At 55.6% G+C, this 22,524-nt stretch overlaps 3 protein-coding genes across 8 annotated transcripts in view; 2 read left to right on the top strand and 1 right to left on the bottom strand.

Annotated features, from left to right (window-relative positions):
- Positions 1 to 3,155, top strand: part of SH2D3C (SH2 domain containing 3C) — a 30,633-nt gene extending 27,478 nt beyond the window's left edge. For all 4 annotated transcript variants that reach the window (XM_057549279.1, XM_007194636.3, XM_057549281.1 and 1 more), the window contains 3 exons: positions 276 to 387; positions 742 to 948; positions 2,537 to 3,155. In XM_057549279.1, coding sequence (XP_057405262.1) covers positions 276 to 387; positions 742 to 948; positions 2,537 to 2,712 — 495 coding nt within the window. In that variant the 3' untranslated portion in view covers positions 2,713 to 3,155. The remainder of the gene's footprint in view (positions 1 to 275; positions 388 to 741; positions 949 to 2,536) is intronic.
- A 1,604-nt stretch (positions 3,156 to 4,759) lies between these two features.
- On the top strand, positions 4,760 to 12,829 carry TOR2A (torsin family 2 member A). 3 transcript variants are annotated; one of them, XM_007194640.2, is made up of 5 exons: positions 4,760 to 4,951; positions 5,557 to 5,822; positions 6,576 to 6,751; positions 7,789 to 7,916; positions 10,372 to 12,829. In XM_007194640.2, exons 1-5 carry the CDS (start codon positions 4,801 to 4,803, stop codon positions 10,443 to 10,445), a joined length of 795 nt encoding a protein of 264 aa, XP_007194702.1. In that variant the 5' UTR covers positions 4,760 to 4,800; the 3' UTR covers positions 10,446 to 12,829. The 3 variants fall into 3 exon arrangements, with proteins under 3 accessions (XP_007194702.1, XP_007194701.1, XP_007194704.1); XM_007194639.3 differs by lacking the exon at positions 10,372 to 12,829 and adding an exon at positions 8,235 to 9,010; XM_007194642.3 differs by lacking the exons at positions 7,789 to 7,916; positions 10,372 to 12,829 and adding an exon at positions 8,235 to 8,370.
- TTC16 (tetratricopeptide repeat domain 16) lies at positions 9,125 to 22,483 on the bottom strand. Its single transcript, XM_057548817.1, is given in 12 exon segments — positions 9,125 to 9,885; positions 10,944 to 11,028; positions 12,485 to 12,656; positions 12,817 to 12,959; positions 13,477 to 13,642; positions 15,325 to 15,466; positions 15,817 to 16,061; positions 16,713 to 16,927; positions 19,134 to 19,263; positions 19,355 to 19,455; positions 20,664 to 20,807; positions 20,983 to 22,483. Coding segments are annotated over 12 exon segments (2,562 nt in total). The 5' UTR covers positions 21,241 to 22,483.
- Positions 22,484 to 22,524: the final 41 nt, after the last annotated feature.

The raw sequence follows: 22,524 nt of genomic DNA, 5'->3' as shown, positions 1-22,524 counted from the left end.
GAGCAGTGGCTCAACTCCCAGCTCTGCCACTTATTTTTGGAATGACCTTGGGCAAGTCATTCCCCTCTCTGAGCCTTAGTTCCTTCATCTGTAAAATGGGTTGTTGGGAGGGCTTCATGGGAGACATGTGAAAAGCAGTCAGCACTGTCCCAGATTCATGAATGGTGACTATACTAATAATTATTATCCCATATCTGGGTGTCCGCTTGGCAGAGTGGCCTGTGGCCCCAGCAGGCCCCTTCCCTGGCCGGTCACTCACAGTCTGGTCTCCCCAGATTGCCCGGCTGGAGCAGACATGGGTGACTCTGCGGCAGCGACACACAGAGGGAGCCATCCTCTACGAGAAGAAGCTCAAGCCATTTCTCAAGAGCCTCAATGAAGGCAAAGGTACCTCTCCCACCTTGCTATGTGACCTTGGACAGGTTCCAGCCCTCTCTGGGCCAGCAAAGACTCTCCCAGTGGGGAGGATGATGAGGGCTTGACTGAGCTTTGTGCAGGCTGTTCCCGCACTCACTTTCTGCCTCTGGCAACCGTGTATGCCACGTCCAGGTCCAGCCTCAGCCCCTGAGCTTGGCCAAGGCTGCAGTGGGTTCAGCTGGAGGAATCCGAAGGGTTTGTCTCAGGAGTCAGAATCTCTGGGGGCTCTCTCTGGGACCTCAGGCAGGCCCCTTCCTATAAAACATCCGCGGTGGATGGCTGGGCCCTCGGGGACCTCTAAGCGCCGTGTGTCCCTCCCTGCAGAAGGCCCGCCGCTGAGCAACACCACATTTCCTCACGTGCTGCCGCTCATCACTCTGCTGGAGTGTGACTCCGCCCCGGCCGAGGGCCCCGAGCCCTGGGGCAGCACAGAGCACGGCGTGGAGGTGGTGCTGGCCCACCTGGAGGCCGCCCGCACTGTGGCACACCACGGCGGCCTGTATCACACCAATGCCGAGGTCAAGCTGCAGGGTGAGTCATGGGTCGCAACTGGGGGCGATCCCGCCACTGATCCTGCCAGCCTGGGCCTCCCTCCTCATGACTTGCTCTCCCCTCTCCTCCAAACACCCCTTCGCATTTCTCCATCCCTCTTTCCTGCATGCTTCCCTGACTTCTTTTTCTCACCCCTTTTCTTCACTTATTCAGCAGTTTGACAAGCAGTTGTTAGTGGCAGGCACCAGGTTGGGCGCGGGGGACAAAGAGATGATTCAAAGAGCACCATAGCTGTGTATCTTAGCTTCTCTGAGCCTCAGCTTTCTCATCTGTGAAGTGGGCATCCTAACAGGCCTACTTTACAAGGTTGTTTACAAAGCACTCGGCCTGGGGCCCTGGGGCTGAGGCAGACCTGCCCTGCCTTCAAGGAGCTCACAGTCTAGTCAAAAAGTAGAACGCCTGGGCTTCCTTGGTGGCGCAGTAGTTAAGAATCTGCCTGCCAATGCACGGGACACAGGTTCGAGCCCTGGTCTGGGAAGATCCCACATGCCACAGAGTGACTAGGCCCGTGAGCCACAATTACTGAGCCTGTGCGTCTGGAGCCTGTGCTCCGCAACAAGAGAGGCTGCGATAGTGAGAGGCCCGCGCACCGCGATGAAGAGTGGCCCCCGCTTGCCACAACTAGAGAAAGCCCTCACACAGAAACGAAGACCCAACACAGCCATAAATAAATAAATAAATAAATAAATAAATAAATAAATAAATAAAATTAAAAAAAAAAAAAGAATCCACCTGCCAATGCAGGGAACACGGGTTCGAGCCCTGGTCCAGGAAGATCCCACGTGCCGCGGAGCAGCTAAGCTCGCGAGCCACAACTACTGACACCCGCACACCTAGAGCCCGTGCTCCACAACAAGAGAAGCCACCGCAATGAGAAGCCCGCACACCACAACGAAGAGTAGCCCCCGCTCACTGCAGCTAGAGAAAGCCCGCGCACAGCAACAAAGACCCAACACAGCCAAAAATAAATAAAATAAAATTAATTAATTAAAAAAAAAGTAGAACTCCTCCTTGTGGAAGGAGCAGAGAGATAATGTCTTCAGATAATCCACCTTTTACTTCTCTAGGCAGTATTTAAGTCACAAAAGTTCTCTGTAGACCAATTGGAAATAACAGCTGAGCAAAACCAAGATAAAACAAATCACCAACAGTTACCTGGAGGTAAATGCTGTGAGCATCTGGCATATGTCTTTCCTGCCTTTCTTCTTCAGAGAAGACAAAAAAGAAACTATTTTTTTGCATTTACTTACAAAATGTATATACATTTCTTAGGAAAAATTTTGGAATTTACAGAAAAATACAAAAGAGAAAAGAAAAATCTCGCCCCTCAAATTAATTTTAATATCTTATATTCTAGTCATTTTAAAATTATATGTTGCAAATAGTAGGACAAAGACTGGGTGCTAAACTGCTTGGTCATGTTCATCAGCGAACCTTGTGGGATCCCTGGTGGAGGTGGGGGGAGGTCCCTTGCTATGAGGCCCTGAGGCATGTGGTGGCTCCGAGCGGGAGTCCCAGCCTCCCCAGCTGGATGGTGGTTCCCTGACCCCTGTGCCCCACCCTGCAGGGTTCCAGGCCCAGCCAGAGCTCCTCGAGGTGTTCAGCACCGAGTTCCAGATGCGCCTCCTCTGGGGCAGCCAGGGCGCCAGCAGCAGCCAGGTCCGGCGCTATGAGAAGTTCGACAAGGTCCTCACTGCCCTGTCCCACAAACTGGAGCCTGCCGTCCGCTCCAGCGAGCTGTGACCCCCATGGACCCTTCCCCTCTGCAGCTGCGGGCAGCAACAGGGACAGAAGGGCACAGACCTTTCCCCAGAGCACCCCAGGGACACTGTGATCAGCCCGAGAACGTTCTGGGTTCAACTCCAGGATCTCCCTTGCACCTCCAGGGTCCTACGTGGACTCTGGGCTCCATCCCACCTGCTACTCACTCACCAAGTTTTCCTTCAGGAAGAACTGGAACCCCTGTTTCTCCCTCCAGCTTCTGCCTCTCCCCTTCCTGCTGAGGTGCCCTGTATTTGAGCCACGGGAGGCTTCTCACACCTCCTCACTGTTCTCCAGGTACCTGCCCCCGCCCCCTCACTGACACCAAGGCCTCCCTCTGGCTGTAAATACATCTGTCTGTTCTGTAAATAGATGTACAGAAGCCGTGTTCTTTCTTTCATATAATAAACTTTTATGACTCTTTCTTCTGTCTCTCAGGGGGCTTTGGGGTAGAAGGAAGCGTCTTTTCTCAGGTGAAAGGTGGAAAAATTCATTCAACAAATACTTATTTAGCACTTGAAACATTCCAGATTGTACCAGGAGCCAGAGTTACAGCCAATTCTTAAAACCCAGCCCCTGTCCTGGGGGAGCTCACAGACCAGAGGGGAGATAAACAGCTAATTCCAACCAGTAGGAGAAATGCTGACCTGCCCTGCTCCTTCCGCATTCCCTGCTCCAGGAACCACAGCAAAGCATCCCGCAAATGTACAACCCAGGATCCTAGATGTTTGGGTGGAAGGGCTTTATGAAATCTAAGATTCCAGCTCCCCTCAGGAAAACAGAACTGGAGGGAGAAGGGACTTGCCCTGGGTCACAGCAGCACAATCAGGAAGGCTGGAACCTGGGTGTCCTCACCTGGAGTTCTTTCCTTTTCTCAACAGTAGGAACTACTAATTTCTTTTCAAGTTTTGAAACGTGGCCCCAGAAGTCTTCGCGCGCGCGTGTGTGTGTGTGTGTGTGTGTGTGTGTGTGTCAGGTGGGTGAGGCAAGAAATCTTTGAGGAGGGCCATGAAGGCAGTTGTCTTGATTTCATGGGTAGGGGAGGTAGGCAATGTGGATCAGCATGATTCCAGGCTAGGCTGGAGGCCTGGGGAGCCTGTTCACTGAATTTGAAACGTCTGGGGTCCTTTACCTTATGCATCCTTTGACCAAGAGAGGATGGATACCACAGTGCATTAGATCTTTGGCAGCAGCCAGACTTGGGTTCAGTTTACTAGCTGGGTGGCATTGGATAAAGGGCTTAACCTGTTGGGCCCTAAGTTCCTCCTCAATAAAATGGGGACAGTAACAGAACTGACCCCTTTGGGTTGCTGTTAAAGCACTTAATGCATAGTAGCTGCTAGGTAAGGGACTGCCATGTTTCATACATAATGGATTTTTTTTTTTTTTTTTTGGTCGCGCCATGCGGCATGCGGGATCCTACTTCTCCGACCGGGGATCGAACCCGCGCCCCCTGCAGTGGAAGCGCAGAGTCTTAACCACTGGACCACCAGGGAAGTCCCATAATGCATTTTCAGTGATCATTTATTGATTACTTTGTGAAACAAAACACTTCACGTGCCTGTACCTCACTGAAATATCACCATTCCTCTATATGACAGGTACTGTTATCATAAGATATATAAGGCACCTAACGTTAACGGTACATAGTAGGTGCTCACCAAAAGCTATTAGCGCTCTTTTATCATATAAAAGAAAAAAAAAAGAGCACAGAAAAGGTGTTTTGCAAGGTGTAAGGTGCCGCACAAGTTTTTGCTACAATTATTACGTCACCCTTTGTGGTCATAATCCTTCATTTATTATTCTTTCGGAGCTACTGTGATGGTCCCCTAGTTACCGTGGCCATGGAAACTCAGCCCGCAGTCCTGGATTGGACGGTTCGCGGGCTCCCCCTGGAGGCCACCTTCCGGGCCTGCAGCGGGACGACCGGGCAGGCCTTTGAGAGGGGAGAGAAGGGAGCCGGGAGTTGTAGGCCACAGGCGATGGCTGCCGCGGAGCGATGCATTTTGGGAGTTGTAGTTCTCGGGAGAGGAGGTTGGCGGCCGCAGACCCAGCTCCGGTCTCACCCGGATGGCGACTGTGAGGTGCGGCTGTTGGCCGTGGGGCTCGCTCCTCGGGCTGCTCGGGCTGGTCTCGGCCGCGGCCGCCGCCTGGGACCTGACTTCGCTGCGATGCAACTTCGGCGCCTTCTGTGAATGTGACTTCCGGCCCGACTTCCAGGGTGAGCAGCCGCGGGCGCCCGGACCGGAGCGGCCGGCGGACCGGGGAGCCCTCGGACCCCGGGGGTGCGCCGGGGCCGGACCTGGAGAGTAGAACCGAGGGTGTGACCCCCAGACTTCCGGACGGCCAGGGCCGGAAGTGGGCCCGGCGTTGAGGGACCCTGAGAGCCTGGGGCACGGGACTTGGGGCGAGGGTTTGGGGATGCCTGTTTGGGGTCCAGGCAGAGCCCTGCCAGGATGGAGAGAGGCCTTTGACAGCAGGGCCTTGGGGGGAAGTTTAGACCTCCGCACTGGACTGGCCGTCAAGGAAGAAGCCTGCCTTGGAGATGGGCGGGAGTCTTGGGCAGACCCTCTTGACAGCTCGCGCCCACTTAGGGCTGAGCGCAATCCAGAGGGCCATCTGGTGGGGGCGCTGCTGAGCTGAGTCAGGCCTGAGGGTGACTCCTGAGGCCGAGACCCCAAGGGCCGCACTCCTTTCCGCAGACAGCCTGTAAAAACGTCCCAGAACGCGGATCCCCAGACCAGGTTCCAGACATGACTTCCCTCCTGGACCTCTTCCGTGGCGGGTGTGTCCTCAGCTCTGACACTGTCCTTCTTGTGGCCCTAGGTCTGGAGTGTGACCTGGCGCAGCACCTGGTGGGCCAGCATTTGGCCAGGGCGCTGGTGGTGAAGGCACTGAAGGCCTTCGTGCAGGATCCAGCCCCCACCAAGCCACTGGTCCTCTCTCTGCATGGCTGGACTGGCACCGGCAAGTCCTATGTCAGCTCCCTGCTGGCACACTACCTCTTCCGGGGTGGCCTCCGCAGCCCCCATGTGCACCACTTTTCCCCGGTCATCCACTTCCCCCACCCCGGCCACCTGGAGCGCTACAAGGTAGGCTGGTTTTGTCCTGGACCACCATCCACCAGCACTGTGGAGTGCTGGACCCTAGGGAAGGAGTGAATCCTGAGCCCAGAGAGGGGAATCACTTGCTCCAGGCCACACAGCCAGTTGAAGCCTCACCCTTCAGGACCCACCCTGAACAAAGCTTGGGGTGGTACCACCCGGCAGGGAGTTCTTGATTTAATTCCTGGGGGCCAGTAATGGCACCTACCTGCCAGGGTTGTTGTGAGGGATGTGGGATTATAGAATTGCAGGTGTTATTTATTGAGCATTTACCTTTGCCAGACAGTCTGCATTATCTTCTCTCTGTAAAGCCCTTAGCCCCAATTTGAGGCTCAGAGTAAGCACTCAGGAAATCCAATTAGCTCTTACTACTGTTGTTGTTGATTGCAAGGTACTTTCCAGGCTAATCTGTTTCAGTTGTCAACTCTGTTGGGAATGTTCAGGGAGCAGGAAGGAGCCATCCCCTTTTTTAGAAAGCAGTAGGTGTCGGGGAAGGAGCCCTGAAAAGGCAGGTGAGAGGCCTGGGTCTGAGTCCCTGTTTTCTTGCTGACTTGCTGTGTGAGCTTGGACAAGTCTCTGCCCCTCTGTGGGCCACAGTTTCACCATCAGTCCCATTAAGGGATTGGTACTCTCTGGGAGACCATATCTTCCTGGGAAGGAGATTAATTCTTGCTTTGGGAAGAAATCTGGGATTGGGGGAGCATCTCCAGGCCTCCTCATACCCTTGCCTTTCTCCCACAGAAGGACCTGAAGAGCTGGGTCCAGGGAAACCTCACCGCCTGCAGCCGCTCTCTCTTCCTCTTCGATGAGATGGACGAGCTGGCCCCAGGCCTGATAGAGGTCCTGAGACCTTTCCTGGGCCCCTCCTGGGTTGTCTATGGGACCAACTATCGCAAAGCCATCTTCATCTTCATCAGGTGGGGCCAGCTTTGCAGCGGGCAGGGTGCAGGGACACTCATCAGAGGTCTCAGCTCTCCAGTCTTGGCCTGTGGTCCCATAGCAGAATACTGTTCCCCCCGGGCCCACTGGGCTTTCCCAAAGTCCCCCACACCCTCACTGGTGACACTGTCATTCAAGGTGGTTGACTTCCCTTTGACATTCTGAAAGCCCATTCTGGGCTCAGTCTCTCTCTTTCTTAAATAAATAAATAAATAAATAATTTATTTATTTATTTTTGGCTGCGTTGGGTCTTTGTTGCTGCGCGCGGGCTTTCTCTATTTGTGGCGAGCGGGGGCTACTCTTTGTTGCGGTGTGCGGGCTTCTCATTGCCGTGGCTTCTCTTGTTGTGGAGCACAGACTCTAGGCGCGGGCTCAGTAGTTGCAGCTTGCGGGCTCTAGAGCGCAGGCTCAGCAATTGTGGCGCACGAGCTTAGCTGCTCCGCGGCATGTGGGATCTTCCCGGACCAGGGCTCAAACCCGTGTCCCCTGCATTGGCAGGCAGGTTCTTAACCACTGCCCAGTGTTCCCTGGGCTCAGTCTCTTAATCCTTATTTCTTTGCGGAACCCTGCTGGGTTAAGAGTTTTCCCTCCTTTGTGGCCAAGAGGACACAGGCCTGGGAAAAACAGGACTAGAGTTTCAGTCCCACCTCTAAGAGTCCTAGCTTTGTTTCCTCAGGCAAAATGCTTCACCTCTCTGAGCTCCCACCTCCTCTTCTGAACAACAGGGTCAATCTTAATGCCCCACTGTCCTCCTAGAGGCTGGGTGAGGGAAAGTCGGTAAGGGACCTAAAAGTGTTCTATAAACTGTAAAATGCATGACACATATAGCTGAACTTCCAGGGGTCATGGTTAAGGGCACAAGTTCCAGAGGGGGGAAGTGGTTCCCGGGATGTTTTGAGTGGCTTGGCTCCTGCCAGCACTGAGCTGGGCCCCCAGGCTCAGGTCACGTTAGGTGGCACGTGGGAAGCAAGGGCCACATCCTGTCCTCACTGTCTGCGTCCCCCGTGGATTTTAGCAACACTGGCGGTGCGCAGATCAACCAGGTGGTGCTGGAGGCATGGCGCAGCCGCCGGGAGCGCGAGGAGATTCGCCTGCAGGAGCTGGAGCCGGTTATCTCCCAGGCCGTGCTGGACAACCCAAACCGTGAGTTCGGCCAAGGACCCCACCCCAGGGTGGTTTCCAGGCTGAGGTCTCACGCCCAGATCACGTGGAGGGATGGGCTGGGCTCCCTGGGGTGGGCCAGGCTCTCCCAGGTCTGATGCTCTGCCCCCTGACCCGGTACTTCCCAGCCCAGGCTTTGGTGCTCTGGGCTGGCAGACAGCCTCCCCGAGCCCAGCACCTGGAAGGTGGCTGGGAGGATTAAGACCAGCCCCGTTCCTGCACTTCCTTCCTTTGGGGGTGGACAGGGCCCAGCTGATCCCCGTGAAGCACTGCCTCTTCCCACATCGCTCCTTCCTGCAGATGGCTTCTGGCGCTCGGGCATCATGGAAGAGCATCTCCTGGACGCCCTGGTGCCCTTCCTACCTCTCCAGAGGCACCATGTGCAGCACTGTGTGCTCAACGAGCTGGCCCAGCTAGGCCTGGAGCCAAGGGATGAGGTCGTCCAGGCTGTGCTGGACAGCACCACCTTCTTCCCTGAGGACGAGCAGCTCTTTTCCTCCAATGGCTGCAAGACTGTGGCTTCCCGAATCACCTTCTTCCTCTGACTCTCCAGGCAGCATCCTTGTCTTCCTCTACCTGGCCAGGCTGTGAAGGAACAGCCCTGGGGCCTCTGCCACAGGGTCCCTTGTCCTGTGCCTCCTGGGACCCAGAGCACAATAGGAAGATGAGGAGGGCTGTTGGCTAGGCCATGAAACAGAAGGCCAGGGCAGGCCCTGGCCTCTTCACTGGTCTGAGGGCCTCTTGGCCTTTGCTTCCTTCCTCAGGGAAACCGCTGGTCACCCCAGAACTTCAATGAGCCTTGACCTCACCCTCCAGCCTGAGCCTTCTTAAAATGTGAATTTTAACTCAGGGACGGTGGCTCGTGGCTGCTCCCTCCTTCTTTGGTCTCGGCCCTGGCTCAGGCACCACACCCCTACCCTCCACCCCACACCCTATGTCCCAGTATTGTAAAGCCAGGCTGAGACTTCTGTCTCTGGGAACAGAGGGACTCAAGTTGCCACTTGGGCTGGGCTTTTCAAGTTTTTAATTTTGTAAAAGAAGGGAACAAATACAATAAATTTAGCCATGGGACCAGAGGGATGTTGGCTGAGGTTCTGATTGCTCTGGAGGAGGCTGCTTTGCTGAGTGGCCAGTGGTGGGGGCAGAATCTCCCGCACCCCAGCAAGAAGTGAAGGGGCTGAGCGGCCCCTTCAGAGAGCAGCCTAACTGCCGGGGCTGGGGTTCTGTCTCAGGCCCTGGGTGGTCTGCGTGTTGCTGAGACTTGGGCTCAGTCCCCAGGTGATCTCGGTCTTGCCGGAACCTGGGCTTGTGCCCTGGCTCCAGCTCTGGGCAGCCTTGGACTGGCTGGGCCTCTGGCTGTGGCCCTGGCCCTCAGTGGCCTCAGTGTTGCAGGGGCTCCAACTTGGGTCATAAGTCTTGATCTTGCTGGGACTTTGGATCAGTCTCCAGCTCCAGTCCTGGGTGGCACCAGCCTTTCTGGGTCTCCAGCTCTGGCCATGGGCACCCTTGGCCTTTCTGAGCCTCTGCCTTGAGCCCTGGGTGGCCTTAGTCTTGTTGAGCTTTTGCCTTGGGCTCCAGGTGGCCTCGGTCCTGCTGGGTCTCTGGCTCTGGACCCGGATGGCCTCAGTCCTGCTGGGCCTCTGGCTCTGGACCCGGATGGCCTCGGTCCTGCTGGGCCTCTGGCTCTGGACCTGGTCGGCCTCGGTCCTGTTGGGCCTCTGGCTCTGGACCTGGATGGCCTCGGGCTCGCTGGGCCTCTGGCTGTGGCCTGGGGTGGACTTGGTTTTTCTGGGGCTGTAGCTCAGGCTTAGGTCTTCCCTCTTGTCCCCCAAGTCTGAGGATTGTGTCCTTAGCAGTGAAGAGTCAGAGAATGTCACAACAGTGGTCGAAGTGCTCCCGTATTCCTGGCAGACAGTGGATGTCTCCGTCTCTGAGGTGGACGTGGTCCTGACTGGAAAGGATATGTCAATAGAAGCTGTCAGGCCGCCTTCCCCAGACAGTGCCAGGAAAGGGAGACTTCTAGGCCTCACCCTTGCCTATGTCCCAGAGGACTTGCATGGCCAAGGGGAAGGCCTGCCAGCTCACGGCAACCCAGCCCTCCTGGCACCCTGAGCCCTGCAGGTGGGTCAGGGCCGTAAGATAAGGGGGAGATACGAAGGACCCCACTCGCCCAGCGCTGGCCTCCACTCTGCTGCCTGCCTCTTGCCCTCTGCGTTCCAGCCACAGCCAACAGCCTGCAGGGCCCTGGCCCCCTGCCTGCAGCAGTTCCCCCCGCTCCACCCTGCGCACACTTGGCTACCGCTCTTCCCCTGGGTCCTGGAAACCCTTCCTGACCCCCCAAAGGGAGCTAAATGCACTCAGAGCCCTCAGGACTCCCCTCCATAGTATGGCTACACTGTCCTGGTAGCTGTTTACCTGTGTGCCTTCTTCCCTTCAGGACCAAGAGCTCCCTGGGGCAACGACTGTGCCATTCATGCCTGTAACCAGCGTCCAGCACAGGCCTGGCCCTAGGACACTCAACGCACTTGCCGAATGGCAGGAAGGCGGCTGGCCGCTGCTACTCCCGTCCCTCCCTGGACTGCCCATGGCTGCCCCTGGGACCCAGAGCAGCATTCTTGCGTTTTTTACTTTTGTCCCCTCCACGCTGGCACCTTTCAGAATTGAGGGTAAAAGCCCCCTGGACGTGCACAGGCTTCGTGGGCTTATTTCAGGGGAGAGGCCAAGGGGGCAGAGAGAAGAGAGACAGGCCTGAGCGGGGAATGAGGGTGGAGCAGGCAGCAACTGTGAGGCGCCTCGCGGTGAGAGCCGGCCTCGCAGGCTGTGTGCTGGGCATCGCTGAGGGCTCCCTGTGCCCCCCGCAAAGCTGGGATGAGTCCTGCCACTCCACACTCACACAGCTGTGACAGCAGCGCCCAAATTCACACTCAGGCCTGGGAGTCCCTGACCCCTGACCTTTGCCCTCCCTGCTGCGTCGGCTCACTCAGGTCTGGCAGGAGCAGGGGGACTTACAGCCCAAGATGGAGCCTGAAGAGGTCTGGCTGATGTAGCTGTCGGTCAGGGACCTCTCCTTGCTGGGACCCGGCTCCAGCTTCTCCTAGGGCAAGAGACAGGCTGCATGATCACTGGCTGCACGGTCACAGTGGCCGCAGCTCTGTAAGTCCAGCCGCTTAGAGCTCCTCGAGGGTCGCAGGTTAGGGCTGGATGGGGACATGGAGAGGTTGACTGGACAAGAAGGGGCGTGGCCAGGTTAGACAGGTGTGGCCACGTGAGAAAAGCAGTGTCAAGAGGCTCTTGGGCCTCATCTCTCTATCTGCAAAATGCAAATTAGTTCAATTGTGGGATAGGCTTCTGTGAACTGTGAAGTGCTGTGTCCGGGGAATGGCTAGTGAGAAACTGAGGACCTTCTCCGTGTTTCATCTCCCTGCGCATCTGGGAGGGAACTCGCCTGCCATTACCATTTCCCGGACCAGGAAACGCCTAAGCAGCTGCCCTGGGCACTCGGCTAAGAGGCAGAGAAGCAGGGCTGGAATCCAAGTCAGGGGGACTCTGCGGCCAGGCTCTTGGCCCGGCTCTCGGCTGCTGGTCGCACTTGCAGGCCGCGGGAAATGTGCGGGAGTGAGATGCGATGCGGGAGCGGGCAGGGCTGCGGAGCACTCAGCGGGGACGCCACGATGACTTCAGGGCGTACACAGACCCAAGTTCTGTATTTTTGTATCCTAACGTGAGCTAGGAAAATGTAGAGCTTGCCTTTCCCATTTCTGGCAAGGGATGCTGGCACTCCGTTTACTTCGATGGTTAAAGTCTCCCTTGAACACAATTTACTTGCTGTCCATCAGCAGTCGAGTGGATAAATAAATGGCAGGATATTCGCAGGATGGCACTGTCTCCAGCGATGAGAAGGAGCAGTCAACTTGGATGCATCTCACAGACTTGGACGCTCGGTGAAAGGAGCCAGAGGCAAAGGGCCATGCGCCACGTTTGTCCTCTGTTGCGAAGGACAGGCACGCTCGTCTGCGGTGTTAGGAACCAGGACAGCCTTGTGGGGTGTGCTGGGCTGAGGGAGGGGCCTGGAAGGGGGCACGAGGGGCTTCTGGGGAACTGGGAATGTGTTCTTTCTTGGTCTGGAGAATGGTGCCATGGGGGTATTCAGTTTGTGAAAATCCATCAAACAGTTCACTTAAGAGTCATGTACTTTTCTATATGTTCCATTCAGTGAAAAGATTTTAGAAATGAATTTAAGAATTAAGAAAATTCTGGTACAAGTGGCCAGTCCACACAGCGGAATTTATGAAGGTGGGTGTGGACAAAGTGTGGGAAGCTTCTCTCTGTGAGGGGCCCACATCCTCACGCACCCTCCTTCAGGTGTACCCCTTACTGGTACCTTCTCTGTCTCACAGCGAGATGTCCCCAGCCCAAGTCACACATCTGAGTGGTGGCAGAGCCAGGCCCAGAAGCCAGCCTCTAGCCAGCGTGCATCCCTCAGCCCTGACTTGGGGTACATTCCACCTTGGACCTCAAGGACCTCCGGCCCCGGCGTACAGCCCACTTACCTCCTTCTCCCCAGGGGCCTCGGCCTCTTCCTCTGGGCCTTCTGGCTTTGCCTGCAGGGACTGGCGAGTATCCTCTAGCTCTTTGGAGGTCTTGAACAAAGGCTGCTCCAGCTTCCACGAAAGCTGCAGGGCCCGGGCCCTCTGGCGCTCTAGTTCCTGCTCCTTGAGCTGCCTGACAAGCCGTGACCCCAGAGCACTGGGTAGGCCTCCCTGACTCACCCCACCATCCCCAGGACTGGACAGCGGCCTGAGAAGGCGATTAGGGCCAGAGGTGCCTTGAGCCCCAACCGTCCCCCGACTCTGGGCCCGCGGGCCCTCCTGGAGAAACTTACCCCACGATATCCTGAGGGGTGCCGGCCTGCAGGCTGTGCTCCACCACCCGCTCCAGCTGCAGCCTGGCCAGGTGGGCCACCTGGCTGTTAAGCACCTCCTCCACTGACATGCCGGGGAAGAGGGTGGTCATCAGTGGCAGCAGCTGCCAGGAAAGAGGGTGACCATTGTCAGGTGTGGGCCAGGACGGGGCAGATGGTGTGGTGCTGCCCTGGCAGAGCAAGGGTTTACAGATTGTTGTTTTTTAAAGGGCTGGACCTTTTTGCCCCAGAACTATCAGGACATCTTGAGAAAGGAACTATTCGGTGAGGGAGTGCTGATGGTGAGTCTGACCAGTGGTTCTGCAGCCAGCCAGATAAGAGTGTGACCTCCAAGCTCCATGACCTGGGCCAAGGGAACTGACTTCTCTGAGCCTTACCCTCTTCCCTCTATGAATTGTGGGGTGATGATAATGTTACTTGTCTCGTAGGTACCGAAGAGGGTTAAATGGGGTGATGTAAGCTGAACTGGTTAGAACAGTGCCTGGCACGTAGTAAATGCTCCAGCATTAGCAGCTGTTATTACTGCTAGGAAACCAGGTTTCTTTTAGGGACAGGGAGTATCTTTAGGTGGCCAGAGGTACTGACTCTGGAGACCACCCTCCTGGCCCAGCAGGCACACACCTTCGGTTGTTTGGGGTCAAGAAGCAGGACAGTGGCAACATCCTGGCGGGCCCCAAAAATGTTCTGCATGAGCTGCCGGCTTCTGGCGCGGTACAGGTAGTACTGGGGCTTCTGGGGATTGTGCTGGATGGCCATTGAGAAGCGGTTCTCTGCCTTCTGGAACTGCCTGCAGGACACAGCAGGCCACAGGGTGCTCTGAGCTGGGCCACCTGGAGGATACGGAGGCTTCTGGACCCCAGTGGGGAGTTTGGGGAAAATCAGGCTGGTCTCTGCTCCCTGCCACCACGTCCCTCTTGATGGACCCAACACTTAAATGTTAGTGTAAAATCCCAACATAAGTGGACATTTTTATGGTCCTGGAGTAGGAAAGGCCTTTCTGAGATGTCATAAACCCAGCAGCTAAAAATGAAAAAATTAATTTGACTATGGTTAAATCCCATTATTGAGTAGCAAAAACACCACAAAAGAAAGCAGTAAATAGTGAAGAATATTTTGCCATAGAAGGCAGATGATAAGCTAATTTTCCAGCCTACAAAGAACACATAACCAAAAAAATTTTTTAATGAACAATTTAAGAGCAAATGGGCGAATGATTTGGGCAGGCCATAATGGCCAATAAACGCACGAAAGATGCTGTCCTGCACTCACAATTTAAACATGCAAAGTCAGTCCGCTGCGAGAGAGCCTTTTTTTGCCTACCCGATTAGCAAAGTTGAAAAATAGTCTTAATACCCTGGGCTAGGGAGGTTTGGGGAAACCAAGACTTTCCTTTACTGGGGGAAGTTTATATTGGTTCATTGTTTTTGGAGAACAATTGGGTATTATCTTTTAAAATGTTAAATTTTAACACTTTTTAACCCAACAATTTAACTTCCAGCAATCTAACTACAGAATTACTAGTATGAATGCATGAAAACATATGTCTTGGGTCTCATTACTGCATTATTTATAATAAAAAACTGAAAACAGCCCAAATACTCATCAGCATACTACTGTCTAAAGAAATTAATTGTGGTACCTCCACAGAATGGAATACTTTGCAAGCAATAAAAGAAAATGAGGTCGTCCTATATGTAATTGCCATGCGGAGTAAAAAAGCAAGTCAAAAATCAGCTTAGTGGACTTCCCTGGTGGCGCAGTGGTTAAGAATCCACCTGCTAAGGCAGGGCACACGGGTTCGAGCCCTGGTCCAGGAAGATCCCACATGCTGCAGAGCAACTAAGCCCGTGCACCACAACTACTGAGCCCTTGCACCACAACTACTGAAGCCCATGCGCCCAGACCCTGTGCTCCACAACAAGAGAAGCCACCGCAATGAGAAGCCGGTGCACCGCAACAAAGAGTAGCCCCACTCGCCGCAACTAGAGAAAGCCCACGCACAGCAACAAAGACCCAACACAGCCAAAAATAAATAAATGAATAAATAAGCTTATTAAAAAAAAATCAGCTTAGCATGATCTCACTTTTGTAAAATGATAACAATTGTTAACATATGCATAGAAATCAATCTGGAGGACTCTTTACCAAACTTACAGGGGAAGGGGAGGCGTTGGGAGGTAGATATTAGAAGGAACTTTCATGTTCTAAGTTATGTTACTGAATACTTAAGTTTTTTTAATAAAAAGTCTAATTACCATAACAATATTCGCAGAAAAAATGAAGGAGTTTTAGAGAAAACTTGAAAAATAAAATAGATATTTAGGAGACAACTGGGAGAGCAAAGGCATCTCGACCCCAGGATCCCAGCCGACCGGCTTCACTCCAGACTCTTCGGCCCCGCCCGCCGCCCGGTCCGCCCCGCCCACAGCCCCGCCCACAGCCCCCGCCCCACCCACAGTCAGCGCGCACCTGCTCCTCTGCTCGCAGAAGCCCAACTTCTCCTGCAGCAGGCCCATGCGCAGGTGGGCGCCCTCGTCCTTCGGACTCAGCGCCAGCGCCTGCTGGTAGTCCGCCTCAGCGAAGGTCAGGTTGCCCAGTTGGAAGAAGCAATCTGGAGACCAGGGGCCGGGGGGTGGGGGCTGAGTGAGCCCCGCAAACCCAGGGCCCAGGAGCCCCAGCCCAGCTGGCTCCACCCCCAGGGGGCGGGGCCTGCAACGGGTGGTGGATGACACCTGCAGAGGTCTTCCGTGCCTCCGGCCACCTTCTTCCAGCTGCCTGATGCCGAGCATTTTGAAGGGCTGTAGCCAGATTGTCTAAGGCAACGTTTCCCAAAGTGTGTCCGTGGGACCCTGAGACTCCTCTTTCCCTCCTTCCCTCCTCCCTCCCTCAGGGCCCTCAAGCGCCCAGCCCAGGCCTTGGAGGGGCAAGGGGCTCACACTGGGCTGCCCGGCCCCCACTCACCACCGCGGTTGATGTAGAGGCCTTTCTCCCGCTGCTCGCCCTTGAGCGCCTTGCTGAGCAGCAGCACCCCCTCCTGGTAGGCGCCCTGCATGTAGCAGTGCACCGCGAAGTCGTTGTAGGCCAACAGCAGTTGGCGCTGCGCCTGCTGCACCAGGTCCTGCTGGTGCTCGGTCATCATGTCCAACGCCTTCAGGAAGTCCTCCACGGCGGAGTCAAACTCCCGGAGCCGTCGGTACATGATGCCCCTACGAGGGAGGGACGTGAGGGCCAAAGTGCCCCACCGACCAGGGGTGTCCCAGAGAGAGGCTGCGGCTCTGGGCCCTCTGACCTGGGGGGAGGGCCTCCCAGCTCTTGCACTGAGTTTGGCCTGTGGGGCTCCTGGATTGCTACTTAGATAGCCAGCTAGTCACTGGTAATTTCACTTTTCTTTAAAAATAGCTTCCCTCTTTCTTTTTGGGAGCTGTGTGTGTGCCAGCCTCTATGCTAAGGCCTTTTTGTACACAGGACATTTTACCTCCACTGCTCAAATGAGAAAACCCAGGCTCAAGGAAGTGAAATGGCCCAGAATGAGGTGGTGGGTCCTCATGGGGTGGCCCAGATTCAAACCCAAGCCTCGTCCACTGAGCTGGGCTGAGCCTGCCAGTGTAAACTGCTCAGCAGGCCCGGGGGTCCAGGATTCCAGGCTCAACAGGCTGCTGCCTGTCCCTCCTCCAGAGGCAGTAGCAGAGACCACCTCCCATGATCCCTTGACCCCGATGGGGAGTAGGGAAAGATTGTTAGAGGCTGGATGGGGAAACTGAGGCCTGGGGAGGGTCAAGGGCTCTCCTGAGATCACACAGCACATCTGAGGCAAGGCAGGGCCTGGGACCCAAGACCAGCATCTCCCCACTCAGTACCGGAAGAGGAAGAGGCTGGGGTCCAGAGGGTTGTTCTCGATGGCACGGTTGATACACTGCAGCGCATGTTGCAGCTTGCCCTGCACGGCCAGGATCCCGGCATCTTGGCGTGCCTCTTGGGCCTGGCCCACCATCACCTTGAGCAGCACCTTGGCCTGTGGGTGCTTGGGATCCAGTAGCAAGGCACTGTGTAGGTCTCGATGGCAGAGGCTGGGCTGCAGCGGGGGGGCCAGGGATGGCATCGGGGTGCAGGCCAAGCTGAACCCTGCCCTGTTCAGTGTGGGGAGGCAGACCTCCAGGCCTGTAGGGGCCTTTCTCTGGGCAGGCCAGCACCATGCCACCCATCTTCAGTGGCTCTGCATTGCTTTGTGGGAAAACCTCATCTGAGGCTCCATCCCTACTGGCCCCTTTCTAGATACAACCTCAGGTGAGCCAGGTCCACCTCAGTGGTTTCTGCTGTAGAATGGGGTTACAGATGCCTCCTCCTTGCAGGACTTCTGCAAGGCTCACTTGAGGAGGGGGGAGGGTGCGGTCTCCTGACTGTGATTGTCGTGTCCTCCCTATACTCCCCTGTACACCCTCCCCGACGCCCCTGACCTTTAAGCCCAAGACAACTCTAACGAAGAACAGATTCAGCCCTGGGCATGAGCAGAAAACATCCCTAGGCAAATACCTTCCACTGGGTGAGCAGGTCTGTCAGTCAGTCAACAAACAGTTTTAGCAAGCACCCCATGTCCTATAGGGTAATTGGTTGGAGGGTGAGTGAGGCAGTGTAGACACCAGGTGTGAGTGGAAGTCGGGAGGGGGAAGATGGCCGAGGCTGGGGCAGGGCTTTGGAATAGATGGACTTGAGTTCAAGGGGAGCACCACTGTGACCTTGGGCAAGTTACCCAGACCATCTGGACCTGTTTCCTCATCTGTGAAAAGAGGGCAATGGGTTGTGTCTACCTCAAAGGGTTACTGCCAGCCTTAGAGATAAACATGAGTAAAGTGCTTAGAATGTGCTTAGGCATCGCAGGGAGCAGCTGAAATCCCAACCATCAGAAATAATTATCAATAATTACTAGTCTCGGGACTTCCCTGGTGGTGCAGTGGTTAAGAATCCGTCTCCCAATGCAGGGGACACGGGTTTGAGCCCTGGTCTGGGAAGATCCCACATGCCGCGGAGCAACTAAGCCCGTGCGCCACAGCTCCTGAGCCTGAGCTCTAGAGCCCACGAGCCACAACTACTGAGCCCACATGCTACAACTACTGAAGCCTGCATGCCTAGAGCCCGTGCTCCACAACGAGAGAAGCCACCGCAATGAGAATCCCGCGCACCGCAACAAAGAGTAGCCCCTGCTCACCGCAACTAGAGAAAGCTCGTGATTAACAACGAAGACCCAACGCAGCCAAAAATAAATAAATAAATAAATAAATAAATAAATAAATAAATGTATATAAATTAAAAAAAGAGCAATAGGAGCATCTTTTTAAAAAAAAAAAATTACTAGTCTCCTACCTTTGAAGGAGACTCTCCCACTGACTCACCTGTGGGACACAGGAGCCCAGCCCCCAGCATAGGGAGGCTCATGGTTCCAACACCCCCAGGACACTCCGCCCAATCCGGCCCATCCCATTTACCCCCTCCTGAGGTTCCCCCCACCCCACCCCCAAGCACCCAGGCCAAGCTGGAACACCAAGCATTGTTCTGGATGCCTCCCTTTCCCTCATGTTCACCGCGCCCCCCCCCTACCAAGTCAGTCTCGGGTCCTGCTTCCAAAGGTCTGTGGAACTTGCCCCCTCCTTGCCACCCTCATGGCCATCCTCCTCGAGCCCCACTCCTATCCAGATGGATGGTACCCGGCTTCCAGCCTCCAGGCTTGCCCCTCCCCCCAGCCCACATGCCCCCTGGCAGCCAGAAGGCTCTTTCTAAGGCCCACTGCCCCAGGGAGCACCCTTTTGAGGCTCCTGCTGCCCCCCAGGAAGAAGTCAGAGTCCCCTGGATTCACAAGACCCTGCCCATTGCTCTCTCATCCCTGCAGTCCCTCCTCCCTTGTGACCCCAAGTCTCATATCTAAGGGAAGCCTGGGTGCCCCTGATGGTGCTTCACACAATTGGGAAATCATCCTTTGTGTAATTATTTGCTTGGGGACGTGTCCCCTGGCCTGTGAGTTCCGTGAGGGCAGGGATGGCAAAGGCCTCTCACCTTGTGGTTTCCGGGGGCTGGCGCAGGCCTGGCACAGAGCCAGGGCTGAGTGAGGATGGAACAACTACCCGACTGGGCCAGTGCCGGTTGGGGCCTCTGCCTGGGGAGGACAGGGCCCCCACTACACTGGGGGAGGTGGCTTCGGGGCTGGCGGACAGCCCAGCCGCCTCCTGTCATCTCAGCATCCAGACAAGGAGGAGGTCCACCCCCCTGCCCTGCCCTCCCTGCTCTACCTTCTGGAAGAAGTTGTAGAGCCTGGCCCGGAGGATGTAGACATCGGCATTGGTGGTGCCATGCTTCACCTCCTTGGTGACGAATGAGAGGCATTCACGATGCCGCTTGAGGGCCAGGAGACAGGCCATGCTGAGGGCAGAGGGCAAAGGTGCTCTGTCTACCGGGTGAGAGGGGAAGGAAGGGGACGCCAGGGGGGGCAAAGGCCAGCCAGGGCGCTCACCATCGATAACGGAAGCAGAATTTCTCAGGCTGGAGCTCAGAGGCTTGAGAGAAGACGTTCAGGGCATCCAGAAAGGCGCGTCGCTCGAAAAGGCACTGGCCCTGAGGACACAGAGGGCAGTCACTTCTGCTTGTGACCCCGGCCTAGCAGCACCCACGAGTTGAGGGATGGCCAGCACTGGGGTGGAATGACAAGGGACAGGGACAGAGCCCTTTAGATCTGGGAGAGACTTTAAGAGATAGAGACACAGATGGAGAGAGATCCAGAGCTGGGGAGACAGAAATATACAGTTGACGACAGAGAGACAGCAATACACACAAAGGAACAAGGAAAAATAGAGAAAATCTGGGAGGTGGACCAGAACAGCAGATCTAACAGTAACAGGCTCCCACCTGGCCTAGGGCTCCAGGTGCCAAGCCCTGTATTAAGAACTCGAACTTAGGGAATTCCCTGGTGGTCCAGTGGTTAGGATTCAGCACTTTCACTGCCGAGGATGTGGGTCGGGGAACGAAGATCCCGCAAGCTGCCCAGGTGCAGCCAAAAAAAAAAAAAAAAAATCCCCAAAAAACAGAAAACCTGAACTTATCTCACTGGGACTAGCTAACATTCCCCTTTTAGATGAAAGAACTGAGGCTCAGAGAGGTGAAGTGACCTTTCCAAAGTCACACAGAAAGAGCAGGACTGGACTCAGGACCCCAACATTCTGGTTTTAAGAATGTTTCTTTTTCAGAATTGAATAATTATTGACATTAAAAACAAAGGCATTCAATTTGTCAAAATGGAAAAAAAAATCAGGACTTTGTTGGGATTTTATGGTTTAATATCGTCTTTATTTCGCATTGCAAATGGGGGGCACTCTTACCTTTTTAGTGCTTAGAGCCTGTGGACTGCAGGCCTGTGCTGCCCCATGCAATAGCCACCTGCTTCCCGTGGCTATGTAATTTCAAATCAATTCAAATTAAATACAATTTCAAAATTAGTTCCTCAGTCACGCTCGCCACACTTCAAGGGCTCAACAGTTCCACGTGGCTAGTGGCTACCAGATGGGACAGTAATCATTGTCACTACTGCAGAAAGTTCTACTGGACAAAGCTGCAAAACCGTACCCAGCCCTGGTGGTAAACCAACACGGGAGGCGGGAGAGGTCATTACCGGGGCAGCAGATGGGGACATAGACACAGGGACACGAAGGTCCCCAGGGAGTCAGGGCTGGTCTCAGGAACCAGGACAGCCCACGTAGCTGGAGGGAGAGTCAGCAGGCCGGGGTGTGAGGTGGGGCCTTGTGTGGGCCTGGGGCAGCCCCAGGCACCTTCAGGTAAAGCACCAAGGTGAGCCGCTCCAGGTAGTCCGTGTTCTCCGGCTGGGAGGAGTAGGCCTTTCGAAGGTTCTGGGCGGCCGAGGAAAAGTCGCAGAGCTGGATGTAGGCCTCGGCTCTCAAGGCATAGAATTCTACCTGTGGGAGAGGGGACCCAGGCTGCCGTTCCCCTCCTCACAATCCTCCTTGAGGCTTGACACTCAGCTACCACAGGGACTTGGTGGCCCTGAGAGAAGGGGCCAGGCAGGTGCGACAGTGAGGGGTGAGCGCGGGGCCAGCAACTGCCTGTGCCCACCCAGGCCATCCCCCTCACCAGCTGGGAGTCCAGGTGGAGGCCGCGGGAGAAGAACAGCACCGCCACCTCCCAGTCTTCTTGCTCCAAGCACTGATGGCCTCGATGGTAGCTGCAGGGCCAGGGGGCACAGGCGGAGGGGCTGGCCCTGACTTGGGACCAGTCCAGAGCATACAGCTGGGGCTTCGGGAATGGGTTGGGAGGAGGGGGACTTGGGTAGGGAGACAAGAGGGGTAGACAGAGACCCAGGGAGAGGAGGCTGACATTCCTGGAGCTCATCCGGGCCAGCAGCCTTTTATCTGCTGAGGTGGAAGAGCCCTGTTATACAGTTGAGCTCGCTGAAGCTCAGGCAGGGAGAGTAACTGGCCCAAGCCTGCACAGCATGTCAGTGGCTGTGCAGGGTAGGAACCTGGGACCCCATGGCAAGGTAATCACTCACTACTCCCTGACTTTGAGGGGCACCGTTAACCCCGCAGCCTTTGGTTTTATATCATCAAAGTTCCGGAACACCTGGCTGGTCCCAAAGATGCGCTGTAGGGTCCCCTTTGGCACTGGAATCACCCATGGCTTTGGGATGTGCTGTGAGGGAGCCTGGTCAAGCCCCAGAGCATTCTGGAACCAAGCGACAGCAAGCTGGAGCAGGCCTCCAGAGACAGTCCCCACTCCGCTTACACACTCTCCTCAGGTATTTTACAGGATGGAGGAGGGGTAGAAATGAGGCCTGGTAAGATGCACAATCTGGGGTCTGGTGGCACTCCCACCCCTATTTCCCTAACCTCTCTCCAATCCTGCCTCTGTCACCTATGGTCAAGGTCTCACGCTCACACTGGCCTCTGCTCTCCTCCTGGTCCCCCTCAGCTCCTACCTCTAGCTACTGACACCCAAAACTCTGCAGCTCAGGCCCTGCCCCAAGCCACAGGCCCTGGGGGTCCAGCAGCTTCTTGCATATCCTGTGGGACCCTCACACTCAGCAGGCCAAACTGAGCACCTCACCTGACTTCTGCCCCAGGTTTTCCCACAGTGGTGAGTCCACCTTCCTCTGCCAACCACCCAAGCCAAAGATCTATGTCCCATCAGTCCTTAAGTCCTGTCTATCCCACTTCCTAAAGATCTCTTAGATCCCTCCTCTTCTCTCATCCTCTCATCTTGGCCAATGCCATCTCTGCTATACGCCAGCTCCGGCCACCCCTCTGACCTCCCCACCAGCCACAGGTCCTAAGACCTCTGTTCTCTGCACAAGCAGCCAGGGACTTTATTGAATCGCACAAATGATCTTGCCTCTCCCGTACTTAAAACCTTTCCTGTGAACCCAGACGTGGTCTCTTCTCCCCCGACCCTCTGCCTTTGCCTTAGCCTTCTCCCGCACCTCTCTGGACTCTGTCATGAGGCCCCTTGCAGGAAGACCTCCGGGCCTGGGCGGGCTCCCTCGCGGCCCTCACTTGCCTCCCGGCACCCACCCCTGACGTTGCTAGGCATCATCTCCAGGACGCCCACAGGCTCCGCCCCTCTAGCCATGCCCCCGGAATCCAAGGACTCCACTCGCTGGAATCCAATTTCAAACAG

This window comes from Balaenoptera acutorostrata, chromosome 6, assembly GCF_949987535.1.
Source record: "Balaenoptera acutorostrata chromosome 6, mBalAcu1.1, whole genome shotgun sequence".
In the NCBI taxonomy this organism is placed as follows: Eukaryota; Metazoa; Chordata; class Mammalia; order Artiodactyla; family Balaenopteridae; genus Balaenoptera; species Balaenoptera acutorostrata.
This window is presented reverse-complemented; position numbering and strand designations above follow the sequence as displayed.